The sequence below is a fragment of the Podarcis cretensis genome, assembly GCF_951804945.1.
Source record: "Podarcis cretensis genome assembly, chromosome: 15".
In the NCBI taxonomy this organism is placed as follows: Eukaryota; Metazoa; Chordata; class Lepidosauria; order Squamata; family Lacertidae; genus Podarcis; species Podarcis cretensis.
Window position 1 is genome coordinate 33,379,927 of NC_137185.1, and position 15,053 is coordinate 33,394,979.

General features: G+C 51.0%; 1 protein-coding gene across 4 annotated transcripts in view; it reads left to right on the plus strand.

The window, feature by feature from the left end:
* Positions 1-903: 903 nt before the first annotated feature.
* Positions 904-15,053, plus strand: part of ROBO3 (roundabout guidance receptor 3) — a 358,202-nt gene continuing 344,052 nt past the window's right edge. For all 4 annotated transcript variants that reach the window (XM_079954914.1, XM_079954915.1, XM_079954916.1 and 1 more), the window contains exon 1: positions 904-1,090. In XM_079954914.1, the coding sequence (XP_079811040.1) occupies positions 919-1,090 (172 nt within the window). In that variant the 5' untranslated portion in view covers positions 904-918. The remainder of the gene's footprint in view (positions 1,091-15,053) is intronic.

The window sequence follows — 15,053 nt, forward strand, 5'->3', positions numbered from 1 at the left end:
GCCCCCCCCCCCAAGTCAGCACAGTCCCATACCCCAGCATGGTCCTGGTGGCAGGCATATGAGCATAGGCAGTATTTATTTTAGGGGGCCAGGCTTGGGGGGGGGGGCAGAACTGAGTCACCTGCAACGCAATTGTTCAGTTAAGTACTTTTATTTCTTTACTTGATTTAGGAAGAACAACTGCACACCCCTGACCAGGCAGCCACCTTTTACCTACTTCCCCTTCCTACCCCCACACTCAAAGCCCCCCCTTCTCCTTGACTTCTGCATTGTCAAGGAAAGTGTATGCAGGTGAAAGAGTAGCAGTGCAGCCGGAGAGGGGGGCAGCATTCCAAACTTGGCCGGATTCCTTTCTCGAGCGGCCAGCTGCAACCACATATTGATTTATCATTCGATTTCTACCCTTTCCCATTTCCTCCGCACGACAACCATGCAAGGTGGGTCCGACTGAGAGACGGGGACTAAGCCAAGGTCACCCAGGGAGCTTCGTGGCTATGTGGGGACTTGAACCCCCAGCCCTCTAACCACTGCACCGCGCTCTCCTCCTCTGCCCCTTGGCAAGGCTCCTCTCCTCTCTCTTCCCACCTCCTCTACCTTCTTCCCGACCGAGGGAGGGAAGGAGGGAGGGAGGCAGCGCGCTGCGTCTCCAGGGAGGGTTATTAATCCAATAATTAAACATTTATTGGTGGCGGCACCTGCTTTCCGCCTGCCCGGCCCCCGGGGGAGCGGCCAGCCCGGCCCAGCCTCGGCAAGGCAGGCAGGAGGAGGAGGAGAAGGAGGGGGACCAGAGCGAGCGGCGCGGCAGAGCAGCAGCGGCGGCGCCGCAGAGGCAGCAGCGGCGAGGCTCTGGATGCTTGTGCGCTCGGATGCCAGCACACGCGGCGGAGCGCTGGAGCGGCGGCGGCGGCGGCGGCCAGGATGCTGCGCTACCTGCTCAAGACGCTGCTGCAGATGAACCTCTTCGCCGACTCGCTGGCGGCCGGCGACGCCCTGGCCAACTCGTCCGAGCTACTCCTTGGCCTCAACGCCTCGGCTCTGGCCGCGCTCAGCCCCAGCCTCCTCGACCTGGGCAACCTGACCAGCCTCAACGGTGAGGGGCGGCGGGGCCCGGGAGGGGACCGGCCCGAAAGCTGCTGCTTCCCCCATCCACCCACCCACCTCTGGGATGCGGGTGGGAAGCCAACATGGGATATGGGGAGGGTGGAGGGCGCAGGTTGGAGAGAGGTTCAGACCCGGGGCTTTGCTTTCCCCTCCCCACCCACGTGAAGCTCTTATCACCCCCTAGCCCAAATGAACGTGTGAACGCCGTTTGTGATTCCCCCCCCCCCTCACGCGTGGGCACTCTGTGCATGCTCACGGGCACGCTTCTTTTCTCGCGGCTGGTTTTGCGGCGTGGGGAGCGGGTTCAGCTTCGGGCAACGATCCTACTATACGCACCGACCTGGGAGAAAGTCCCGTCCGGTTCTGTATGTGCAGCAGGGGCTTGTGATGTGAATGCACCAGGGCTGGGCTTTTTAGCATCCGGCCAGTGGAGCGGGAAGGGGGATGGGGATGTTCCCAGTTGTGGCGGGGCAAGGATTGTTGAGGGCCGGGGTGTGTGGAGAGGATGTTCCTCGTCTGAGCCCTGTTAGAAAGCGGGAGAAGGGAGCCCACATCCCAACGAGTGTCCATGCAGAAACTCGGGCCGATCCTAGCGCGTAGCTGCTCGTTCAGACATGCTTGCGTCTCTCAGGGTGTCAGAGGACAGTGCGTCTGTGTCTCATCCTAGGAATCTTGAGTTCGCCCGTCTGGCTCTGCCCCCAAACTCGCGTCGACGAGACGCACCCATCTCCCAGACATGTTTCTGGCGAATCGGAGCGTTTTCCAGGTTCAGACGGACGCGTGCGAGCATCTACTGGAGCATCTACTGGGGCGCATGTGGGATTTGCTGGTTTCCTGCCCGGGACTCTTGTGTGCACCCCTCGCCACCGGACCTTCATTATCGTGCATAGCCCTCCTGACGTGCCTTTAGTAGCAGGATGAATTTGAAGGGGGTGAGGGTCCTCTGCACGCTTACTCAAGAAATCCCAGGGATCTCGTATTCACTTGCATAGGATTGCAACTGACCATCTTATGCGCGCACAAGGGAAGAAGTCCCCTTGAGCTCAGTAGAACTTACTTCCGAGTCAGCATGCATAGGATGCGACTGCAGCAGGGATCTAATCCCTAGTTAAACCCAGTTCCTATGCGCCTTCACTCAGAAGAAACCCCACCTAAGTTCCATAAGAATTAGAACTTTCAGTTAGGGCTGCAACTCTATACACGTTCACGTGGGAATAAGACCCGAGTTAAGGGTGCATAGTAGGACACTTCCTGCCGGGTTTCAAATCCCAAGCTTCTCAACCGAGGTCCGATGAAAACGAAAGTGCTTCTGAGCACGTGCAAAGGGCAATCCTCTCACCCCGTTGCAGCCTGCCCTTCACGCTTGTCCGAGATCAGGGGGCAGAGTGTTCCGGTCAACTTGAGCTCCGGAATTTCTTTTCTTATACGTGATTCCAGCGTGTCACTGGAAATCCTGGCGTGTTCCTATTCTAATTTCATCTAGGCTGCGTGCATAGGTGTGCGCGTGTGTACACACACACACGCGTCCCAGGATTTTGCGCGCATGCACTGCCCAGGTGTGCATTTGGCCGGCGTGCATGCTTTCTTGAGCTTCCCCACACCGGAGTTTTAGAGCCACTCCACACTTTGCACGGAGGCAAACCCGGGTTTGCCACCGGGTGTCCGGTCAGTAACCAGCTGCAGTCAATCGGGGCGAGTCCCCCTGGCGAGCCTGTCGGGATAGCGCACGTGTTTGCACTAAGTGGCCATGCGCTGCTGCAGAGAGCATCTCCCTGCACCACTCACTGCCAGATAGGCGAGCCCCTAAGTGGCGTAAGATGCGCCCGTTCCACGAATGCAATTGCCAGACCTGGAATAAAGGTACCGCTGATGGCTGTGCAATGATGACTAGTTATTAAGATGCGGAGTGTCCTGATAAGCTGCCGCATCGTCTTCGGGTTAGAGGGTGTCGATACGGGCAGCGCTCCCCGCTGTCACTCTCGGCGTGTTTTATTTAAGCGGTTGTTTCCTGCATGCAGCTGATATGAACTGTAAATTGGCCAACCAGCGCCCTCTCTTGGAAAAGGTTGGTAAACACCAAGTACACCGCCGCTTGCCCTTTTCCCTAAAGACTTGCTGTACTGATATTCAGGAAATTCAGGAATGACTGTGTAGGCAAGCCCAAGCAATTACACCGAGAAAACTTTTCTCAAACCTGCGCCTATTTGCTGATAATAGACAAGCTCTTGACTCAAGTTACCCGAATAAGAAACAGACCTGTGGCTCAAAGATTTGCACATCTGCTTATGTGATGCCTCACAGTGGCAACTTTAAAGCAGAGAGGAGGAGACTTCGCCCCTCCATATAATATTTAATTCCTGGTACTAACTTCAGACCCCAGTCAGTGGTCAGGGATGGTAATCTTTGCTTTAAAGGAAGGGGGAAAGGGAAATACTTTCCCAGTCTTAGAGAAAATGCAAATCATGTTCCTGCCATACTGAGATGTGATGGGATTGTGTATTTTATTTCATTTTATTTTAATTTGCCAAACCAAAAGGAGGATTCATGAATAGCTGGCTCCTGGCCCATTCAAACGATTAGTCTTTTTATCTATGCAATACAGATGATTTCATGAACCAAATGCACATGATCAATTATTCTTTCAAACAAAGCAGGGGTCCTTATTTCTATGGCAACAGGCATCCTCAGTGTCCAGGTAAGTGGTCTGCAGAATCCAGTCTCTAAATACTGTATGCTTTCTAGGAATTAAGTACTTGAACATGTCTATGCTTTTTCCATCTTGGTTAATTGAGCAAAGTCCACACATTCCTCAGTAATGTATTGCAGTTACGGTAATTAGTGAGCTGTCAAACTCTGCAGTTTCCTTCCCTCCTGTTAGAAGCACCATTCCAAATCTCAAGTTTCCCACCTGCAGGAATGTGCCATCACTGCCCAGTAGTTGTCAGATTCACACAACTGTTTGAAGTGGTGAAGCTGGGTCTGGGCTTACACACTGGGATGGAGTGGGAATTGGTTCCCCAACTGAACAAAGAAAATGAGTGTGTCCGGGAGAAGGCTGAGCCCTACCTGACAATGCTAGTTCACACCTGTGATGGGGAAGGAGAAGGCCACTGGGCAACCTTCCCATTGCTTCTAAAATGTCATTATGCCTTGCCAAACTATTTTCAAACCTGTCCTGAGAACCTCATGGGTTAGGGATATTGTTTCTTTTGTTTCAAAAACCGGAATGAAAGCAAATATTCCCAAGGTTTAAAAACCTGTTTTTGGTGCCAAATCTTGTGCCCTGCAGTGTGTAGGCACATCATGTAGTTGGACTAGGAATGTCTTATGTAAAGCTCTGCAAATCACCCCATCCCAGATGCGGAAGGGAAATGCCAGGTGAGACTGAAAGGCAGTTTTCAAATGTTGATGTTTGTCCTGCCATGGGCAGAGTTATTAAGTAACATGACACAAAGAACACACAAGTTGTTTTCAAAATTATGAATGTGAACGTTGCAGAAGGTCTTGTGTATTATTATGACCACCACCTATAGAGCATCATCTATGCTTAAAATTTGACAAGGGGGAAACAGGGAAAGGGAGAAGAAATGAAGGTAGGGGGAATGTGTGCATGCTTCAGTTACATTCACTTAGACAGAGTTGCAGGTGCAATTGCAATAGAATGGGGTGGGGAACATTTTTCAGCTCGAGGGCCACATTTCCTTCTGGGAAACCTTCCAGGGGCCACATGTCAGAGGTGGGCAGAGCCAGAGGCAAACATAGGTGGAGCAACATACATAAATCTCACCTTTCTGCAGTAGGCTGGCTTCTGCACATACTCAGATACCCACCTCTGTCCTCCATCTAGGCAAGCTAGAGGCATTCTCAGAGTCAAAGGACTCCTTCTAGCCAGGCAAAAACATCCAAGGAAGGTGTGAAGCAGATACGGTGAGGGGGCGTGGCCTAGGGGAGAGGGGGCGTGGCCTAGGGGAGAGGGAGCGTGGCCTAGGGGAGAGGGGGCGTGGCCTAGGGGAGAGGGGGCGTGGCCTGGGGGAGAGTCCCAAGCACCAAGAAGAGTGGAATGGAGGACTGATTTGTCCCTTGGGCCTGAGATTCCCCACCCCTGAAATAAGATATGAAAACTAGGTGATGGAAGGAAAGGAGGAAAGGAGGGAGGGGCTGGATGAATGATGGCTTGTGCTTCATCCATCACTGTTCACAGGATAGCTCAGCCGGTAGAGCATGACACTCTTAATCTTGAGGTTGTGGGTTTAAGGCCAAGTTGGGCAAAAATATTCCTGTATTGCAGGGGGTTGCACTAGATTGTATTTTAACCTCTATTTTATCCTGTTTTCTTCTTTTTCTCCCCCCCTTATTATGTTTTTACTGAAATTTTATTGATGTTAGCCGCCCTGAGCCTGGCTCTGGCCATGGAGGGTGGGGTATAAATTAAATTATTATTATTATTATTATTATTATTATTATTATTATTATTATTATTAGACCCTCCTGGTCCCTTCCAACTGTAAAATTCTATGTTCAGTCCCTCCACCATCCCAGCAAACTGGCTTTCAAATAGATTCTTTTTAAAAAAATAATAATTTAAAAATACTCTGTTTTAGCTGTTTGAGTGTACAGAGCTAGTGTCACGCTGGTGTTTTTAACTTACTCCCTTGTAATCTGTTTTATGTTGATATTCATTTTCTCTGCCGGCCTTTGTAAGCTGCTCTGATAGCTGTGGCCGAAGAGTGCGTAATAAGTGGCAGACAACCATTCAACAGGTGTAGCATTTCCATCACTGTATATGCTTGTTTGTGGCAGCAGCGGGAAAGCTGCCTTCATCTGTAGAATTTCTACCTGCTTCCACAAATCTTACAAGCGGGCATCACCGGAAGGAGGGCACCGTTTCAGCCGGGCAACCTGTTTGCCCTGAAACTGTGACTTCTCAAAGTCCTGTGGGCCGTCTGCTACAGTGCATCTATGTGATGATGCAAGAAAGGAGACACTTGAAATTATAGGGTCACTGGTAAAAGAATAGCTAAATAAATAATAGAGCAGAGTCTGTGCCGACTGAATCAGTCACTCCTGGAGTCGTCCCTTTTTAAATGTAAATGAAGCTGAACGCTGAGCACTTGCTCTCTGTTGGTGTGCAGTAGAGACCTCACCCTGGCCTCCTTTGGGCTTCCTGTCATAAACAGGAGGCACTTTTCATTAGCATTATTAATTAGTATTGTTATTAATGCAAATGAGGGCAAGTGCACAGAATCGCAAATCTTTAAGTCAGAAGGGACCGCTGGGACAATGCAGTGTGTTTCAGTCCAGCTGAATGGATTCCTTCCCCCTCCCAGTATGTAAATCAAGCTCATTAAATTGTGTCTGGATAAAGCCTCATGTCTTTATAGATGGCTGTCCATTCTTTATCCTCAAAGTGCAAGTGATGGAGAACTTACTTTTACCACCCCTGGGCACTCTGTGTCAGTGGCTATTTCAGCTCGAAATGCGCCTTGTCTTGAACTTTCAATTAACCAACTTTAATTGGCATCCATTTGGGCCTTATTAATTCCTTCCACTGTCAGATTCATGAGGCTTTATTAGCCAGTATATTTATGCCCGTGAACATCCTTAAGTATCAAGCTGCATCTCTGTAAACTAGACGGCTTGAACTCAACGCACATCTTTCCATAGTGCTTTTGTTTGCAGCTTCCCTGCTTCCTTGACTGGCAGGAACTGCCATGCACCCAAGCAGCAAGCACATAAGAATGCAATCAAATGCAATTTCTTGTTAAAATGCCCCATTCGTCCGATAAGCTCCCTAAGTGACAGCATTGGCCAGGTGAGTCACTGTCTCCCTCTTGTGGCTGTACCATGCAATTGCCGATGACTATCCTACCCAGGACGCAGGTGGCGCTGTGGGTTAAAGCCTCAGCGCCTAGGACTTGCCGATCGAAAGGTCGGCGGTTCGAATCCCTGCGGCGGGGTGCGCTCCCGCTGCTCGGTCCCAGCACCTGCCAACCTAGCAGTTCGAAAGCACCTCCGGGTGCAAGTAGATAAATAGGGACCGCTTACCAGCGGGAAGGTAAACGGTGTTTCCGTGTGCGGCTCTGGCTCGCCAGAGCAGCGATGTCACGCTGGCCACGTGACCCGGAAGTGTCTCCGGAAAGCGCTGGCCCCTGGCCTCTTAAGTGAGATGGGCGCACAACCCCAGAGTCTGTCAAGACTGGCCCGTATGGGCAGGGGTACCTTTACCTTTACCTATCCTACCCACGGCGTTCGAAGAAGATGGGTCTGTGCCTCAAGGCACCTGCAATTGGAAATTTAAAATGGAAAGCAATGTGATATGGGAGGAGAGGGTAAACAGGGGGAAGAATATAGTTAATGGGTGGCATCCAACCAAACAGACCTGCTAATGCAAGGATTTCCACTTGTGAGTCGAGGACCCGCCACCTGCATAGGAGTATAATAAGACACAAAGACACATTATTTTAGGTTAGGCCACAACTTTTATTGGTTACAGCATGTGAGTAGTATTGGCTTAGGCATTGGATGAAACGGCAATACCAGACTCCACCCCACACAGCCAGGAGTTATTTCAGGGTTAACAACCAAAGGGAGGAGCTTGTTGATGCAAATACAACTGGAAGCTCCCCCATGAGGTCACCGGGGGTCATGCCATGGCCCTAGCCACCAGCAGGGCATCGGACAGGATCCACGACCGCCGGATTCCTTTAACGGAATACCCAAAAAGAGGAGGGGTAGATGATGGCCCATACCCAATCCTCCAACACAGCACACATATTCCAATGCCTAACCTCCAATACCAGAAAGTTGTGACGAATTGCTACGAGGTAGGCGAAAAAACCAAGAGGCTGGTGCCAATTTGCCAAATGGATAAAAAAGTCCTACCAGCCCCCTTGGGCAACCAAGGCAACCAACCGAAGTCCATAGCAAGGTCAATACGCGAAAGAAGCTGACCTAAAAGGGAGGGAGGGCAGGAGAACTGAAGAAAGCAGGAACCAACTGGGAGCTGAGCGCTGCTGCGGCCGTTTAAACACAGCTAGCCCCGCCCACCAGCTGGCCCTATTGGCCGGCTGGAAGGCTTGGCCGCAGCAGCAGCAGCAATCAGGAGCAGGGAGCTGAGCACGCCTCCTGCCCCAGCGGGAAGCTGTTTCCGCTCACAACCCCTCCACTCTGGGAGAAGGAGAGGCCTTGTGAAAGGGAGCTCCCCCCCGCTCCCCACAACAGATTTAGGGGGGCACATGGGGCACATTTAGGGGGGCACATGGGGAGAGGGGAGGCGAAGCTCTTTCGCATAACCAAAAGTCCTTGTGCCAGCAGATCTGTTTAACTGCCCTATGTTCAAATACTTGCATTCTCTCTCAGCATTCAAGGCTGGCCTGGTAAGAACAATCACCTTTGCCTCTGTGCAAGATTCATCTTCCGAGATTTACGGTCTAGCATTCTATCCTGACACCGGTTGACCTGACAGAATGCCCTCCCCAGAGAGCCCCACACTATCATCTTCAAGTGCCAGGTACAGCTCTCCATGGGCTTTTCATTATAATGGGTACATCTACCAAGTCTCTTTAGATTCTTGCACTATTTTATTCCCCTGGCTTCTTCTCAGTTAGCTTTAGCTGCTGTGTATTCCCACCCCGCTGTCTTGCTTTATTTCTAATTGGTTTGAGTGTCTAATTTTTTGATTGCATTTCAATGGCTTGCAACGCTCCAGGGAACCTGGCTGTGTACAAATGCAACAAACAAATAATTAAATACTGATTCCTACCTGCTGAAGAAATAATGTAAATACTGGATCCTACTGGCTAATGTAGTGGCCCTTGCCTCAAGAGCAAGTTTAATTGCTGCCACCAAGCATTGTGCAGGATGAATGTTCCATAAATAGCCTGTCTGGAGGTGACCTTAGACCCTGGGCTCAAAGGTCTTTTATTTTGCATCAAAACATAGCACGCCCTTCCCCTTTTGCATTTGTGGACCCACCTGCTTGTTCTGCAGAATGGAGCCCTGGACTCCAGTGTCTGCCTTGACATAGGAGTCAAAGAAGCTGCATTAAACTGTTGGTGGTCTGGCTTCCTACCGTCTACACCAACTGTTGGCTGCAGTCCAGAAGTTCAGGGGTCTTTTGCAGCCCTAACTGGAGATTGAAACTGGGAACTTGAGCATGCCAGACCCTCCAAGTGTTCCAGGGATGTCCCTAATTTAGAGAAGCTGTCCTGGTTTCTGATTTGATCCAGGAATGTCCTGCTTTCCCTTAAAGGTAGAAGTAAAGGGACCCCTGACCATTAGGTCCGGTCATGACTGACTCTGGGGTTGCAGCGCTCATCTCGCTTTATTGGCTGAGGGAGCCGGTGTACAGCTTCCGGGTCATGTGGCCAGCATGAATAAGCCACTTCTGGCGAACCAGAGCAGCGCACAGAAACATCGTTTACCTTCCCACCGAAGCGGTACCTATTTATTTACTTGCACTTTGAGGTGCTTTTGAACTGCTAGGTTGGCAGGAGCTGGGACCGAGCAATGGGAGCTCACCCCGTCTCAGGGATTCGAACCGCCGACCTTCTGATCTGCAAGTCCTAGGCTCTGTTGTTTAACCCACAGCGCCAGCCGCACCCGCTTTCCCTTAGGATGTCCCTATTTTCATGGCAGAAATGTTGGAGGGTGTGGAGTTATCCAACCCCCGAGCTGTCTGAAGGCAATTCTGTATAGGGAATTAAAAATAAATAAATCTTTTATTATGTTTTTATATACTGTATTGGCCCGGATGTAAGCCACACTTCCCCACCCCCACCCCAAATTCCAGCTGTGAAAAGTTAAAGTGTGGCTTATATTTGGAACTGAGCACTGCACGCCTGCCTCCCGACACTACTGCCCTGAACGGGGGATGGGGCGGCCGGCGACGGCTTGGGGAGGTAGTGCCAGGAGGTGGGTGCGTAGCATGCTTGGAACCGAGCACTGGCACTGGCCATCCCCCCGCCTGGGTGGTGGTGCCGGGAGGTGGGCCGCACCCACAAATAAGCCTTCAAATTTAAAGGTGCGGCTTATTTGTGGGTGTGTCAGAAGCTGCCCAGAGTGTTGGAGCAACCCCAAAAGATGTGTGGGGTATAAATGGTAAAATTATCATTATGGAATGGGATGCTCCCTATTTTCATCGGAGAAATGTTGGAGGGTATGGCATGCGAATGGGACGTGGGTGGCACTGTGGTCTAAACCACTGAGCCTCTTGGGCTTGTCGATCGGAGGGTTGGTGGTTCGAATCCCCGCGACAGGGTGAGGTCCCGTTGTTCAGTCCCAGCTCCTGCCAACCTAGCAGTTTGAAAGCAAGTAGATAAATAGGTAACGCTCCGGCGGGAAGGTAAACAGCGTTTCTGTGCACTGCTGTGGTTTCACTTAGTCATGCTGGCTACATGACCTGGAAAAACTGTCTGTGGACAAAAGTCGGCTCCCTCGGCCAGTAAAGCGAGATGAGCGCCGCAACCCCAGAGTCGTTCGCAACTGGACTTAACTGTCAGGGTGTCCTTTACCTTATGGCATGCGAAGCAGGTGCTCTGCTACCGAGCTGCAAGCCTAATTTGTGACTTAATACCACTTTAATAGTCCGTCAGAACCCCTTACCCTTTCTCTCACTCACCCCCGCAACTGAAAGCAGATGGAGTGCGCCAGTAAATAAAAGGTGCGTTCGAAACAGCGAGAGGCAGGGAGGCTTCGAGCCAGACCCTGCTGCCTCCTAATGAGCTGCCTCTATGCTTAGCGTGGAGCATCAGAACAGGCTCCAAAGGGGCGGAAAATCTTTATGCATGGAGCGTGTGCTGCATAAGCAGCAGGACTGCTGCACTGCACAGGGAGATGAGGCGCTGCTGCACTGCACAGGGAGATGAGGCGCTTTATGAGCGCTGGCACTTTCCCTCTGCTTTGAATCTGCCCCATTAGCATAAGCTATTTATCAGGGTGATTTGGCAATCAGGAGAAGCAGAGCTGTGCGGGGAAACGGCTGTCTTTAGGGGAGGAAGAAGGAAGGGCAGGAAGGCACTGTGTGGGGTGGGGTGGCGAATGGGCTTGAGCCCCCACTTCTGCCTGCAACAAGTTTGGTTCTGGGTCCTCCAGAGCTCAGGAGCCAACTCCTATGAGTCAAGGTCCCTTGCCCCCCCCCCCCGCCAATAAAATACAGTCATACCTCATGTCACATCTGCTTCATGTTACGTTCTTTCAGGTTATGTCCCGCGGCGACCTGGAAGTACCTGAAAGGGTTACTTCCAGGTTTCGCCGCTTGCGCATGCGCAGAAGTGCAAAATGACATCACACACATGTGCAGAAGCAGCGAATCGCAACCCGTGTGTGCGCAGATGCGCTGCTGTGGGTTGCGCTCTTTTCATGTTGTGAACAGGCCTCTAGAACAGATCCTGTTCGCAACCAGAGGTACCACTGTATTTGGGGGGGCTGGGCCTCTCAAAGTTGATGGGCATTGCCATTCAAATTGTGCGTCAGTGTGCCATGTCATGTAATCAGTTATGTGGGGCGGGGCTTACCTGCACCCCCTCCCCAAATATTTTATTCAAGTTGGCACCCCTGCTCCAGAGTGGAATTTCGCTTTGATGAACGAATGTCCATATACAGTCGTACCTTGGAAGTCAAACGGAATCCGTTCCATAAGTCTGTTCGGCTTCCAAAATGTTCAGAAACCAAGGTGCGGCTTCCGATTGGCTGCAGGAAGCTGCTGCAGCCAATTGGAAGCTGCGGAAGCTGCATCAGACATTCAGGTTCCAAAGAGTGTTCGCAAACCACAACACTCACTTCCGGGTTTGCAGCATTCGGGAGCCAGAACGTACAACTGCCAAGGCGTTCGTCTACCAAGGTACGATTGCATACTCATAGAATAGGCCATAGAATCATAGGATTGGAAGGGACCATGAGGGTCATCTAGTCCAACCCCTTGCAATGCAGGAATCTTTTGCCCAACAATGGCTTGAACTCATAACCCTGAGATCGAGAGCCTCATGCTCTACCAGCTGAGCTACATATACAGCTGTGGTTTCTGGAGAAGCTGCATTGAGAGCTGGTGTTCTAGCATAGTGGCTTAGGCGAAGTCTGCGCCGTAAGGGGACAATAATTTACCCCTCACAGTGCTACAATTCCCAGCACCACTAACAATCTGCAGCTCCCAGGATTCTTGGAGGGGGCAGGAGATGTGCTTTAAACGTGTATGGTGTGCACACAGCCTAAGACGGTGAGCTGCGGATGAGGTTCAAATCCTGCCTCTGCCACGAGGTCATGAGATGGCCTTAAGTACACTACTCCTTTCCAGCCTGCATTGCAGGAGCTTGGACTATGACTCTCTATAATTCTATCAAATAAACAAAAACTCTTCCGCCGCAAAAGAAATGGTTCCATCTTTAATGGCTGTGCAAATCAGATGGCCACCTGACCAACACCTCCCTACCCCCAAACCAGAGATGCTTTATCAGCCAGTAACATTTCCAAACCCGAGTGCACAGCCCTGTTTGTGCACCTATTGCTCCAATCTAGCCTTCCCCAACTGGTTGGCCTCCGGATGTTTTGGACTACAATTCCCATCACCTTGACCACTGGCCACGCTGGGTGGAATGGCTGATGGGAGTTGTAGTCCAACACATCTGGGACGACGACTCTGATGTGCTTCACCCCCTTCGCAGCAGCGGTTGCTTTACGGAGCTCTTGCAGATGTTGGTTTACTGCAGGCGTGGGGAGCCTTTGTTCCCCAGATGTTCTGGATTACAACTTCCATCGCCCCTGACCATTGGCCGTGCTTGCTGTGGATGATGGAAGTTGTTGTTCAGCAACATGGGGGGGGGGGAGAAGTTCCCTACATCTGGTTTACTGCCTATGTGTTTCTGAGGGGTGCTTGATGCCCTGCTTTATGGGGGATATAGGCACACACACACCCCGGCAGCAGGGACATTAAAAGACTTTTGCATATGGTTTTAAAAAGCCACATTTCTACTTCTGATGCGTTGACACAGCTGGAGATGCCAGGGTGGTCCTGGGAAGCTTGCATAATTGGTGGTGGCTTTTAAAAGGAAAGGCTTGTTTGTGATTGACAGCTATTAGCTGGGCAGCCTGTGAGTGACAGCATCCTCCCCTTGACTCCCGGCGAGGGCTGTTTTGTCATTGCCTTAGAAACAGGCCCCCTCTCACTGGAGAGCTGCCAGCGGGAATCAGCTGATCCATAAGGATCCCGCTGAGGTGGGGCCTCCATGAGATTAGGACATCACCTGTCAAGAGATAATGGCTAACTCTGAGGCTTTCCAGAGACAAAACTCGGCCACAAAGCAAAGCTTACGAGGGATATGGCCAGGGCAGGATCACAAGGGCCAGCTGAAGGGGTGCATTAAGGTTCCAGGCCTAAGGTTTAACATCCCCGGTCTACAGTGACTGTGAGGGACTCTCTGTGGGTCTTTTCACCAGCCTTAACTGGAGATTCTGGGGACTGGACCTGGGACCTTTCCAAAGGATGTGCTCTCCTGCTGAGCCATACACCCCTGTGCAAATATAATAATAATAATAATAATAATAATAATAATAATAATAATAATAATTTATCTGTACCCTGCCCATCTGGCTGGGCTTCCCCAGCCACTCTGGACAGCTTCCACAAAGACCAAAAAATACATTAATATGTCATACATTAAAAACTTCCCTGAACAGGGCTGCCTTAAGATGTCTTCTGAATGTCAGGTAGTTGTTTATCTCTTTGACATCTGATGGGAGTGCGTTCCACAGGGCGGGCACCACTACCGAGAAGGCCCTCTGCCTGGTTCCCTGTAGCTTTGCTTCTCACAATGAGGGAACTGCCAGAAGGCCCTCGGCGCTGGACCTCAGTGTCCGGGCAGAACGATGTGGGTGGAGATGCTCCTTCAGGTATACTGGGCCGAGGCCGTTTAGGGCTTTAAAGGTCAACACCAGCACTTTGAATTGTGCTCGGAAACGTACTGGGAGCCAATGTAGGTCTTTCAAGACCAGTATTATGTGGTCTTGGCGGCCGCCCCCAGTCACCAGTCTAGCTGCCGCATTCTGGATTAGTTGTAGTTTCCGGGTCACCTTCAAAGGTAGCCCCACGTAGAGTGCATTGCAGTAGTCCAAGCTGGAGATAACCACAGCATGCACCACTCTGGCGAGACAGTCTGCGGGCAGGTAGGGTCTCAGCCTGCGTACCAGGTGGAGCTGATAGACAGCTGCCCTGGATACAGAATTGACCTGCGCCTCCATGGACAGCTGTGAGTCCAAAATGACTCCCAAGCTGCGCACCTGGTCCATTCAGGACCAGGGAGTCCTCCACACCAAAAAAAGAAGGCCAGTGGATTTGGGAGAACTTTTAGGCACCTCTGATTTAGGGCATTGTTGCAAGCAGGGTTGGCACTGGACGTCAACATTGTCAGGTGCCAAAAACTAACCCAAAAACTGAAACTGAAACGGGGACAAACAGAAGAAGGCACCTTCACTGCAGTATGGTTTCCCTTCATCACATAAACAGCCCAACAAGACAATGACAAAAATCTGCCGACAGCATACGGATCAATCTGGCTAACCTGATTCAAAAATACACACTCCTACCCCACTCATAAGGATGCGGGTGGCGCTGTAGGTTAAACCACAGAGCTTAGGACTTGCCAATCAGAAGGTCGGCGGTTCGAATCCCCGCGACGGGGTGAGCTCCCGTTGCTCGGTCCCTGCTCCTGCCAACCTAGCAGTTCAAAAGCATGTCAAAGTGCAAGTAGATAAATAGGTACTGCTCCAGCAGGAAGGTAAACAGCATTTTTACCACACTCACACACAAAAACAATTCTCACTACAGCCAACCAAAGACAACCAACCACACCGTACGCCACCCCTAACCTCTCTCACCACCAAGGAAACACAACAAGTGAATAGTAAGAGAACCCACACAGGTAATGCTGACACAAAACCCCACACATACACTAAGTAGAAGT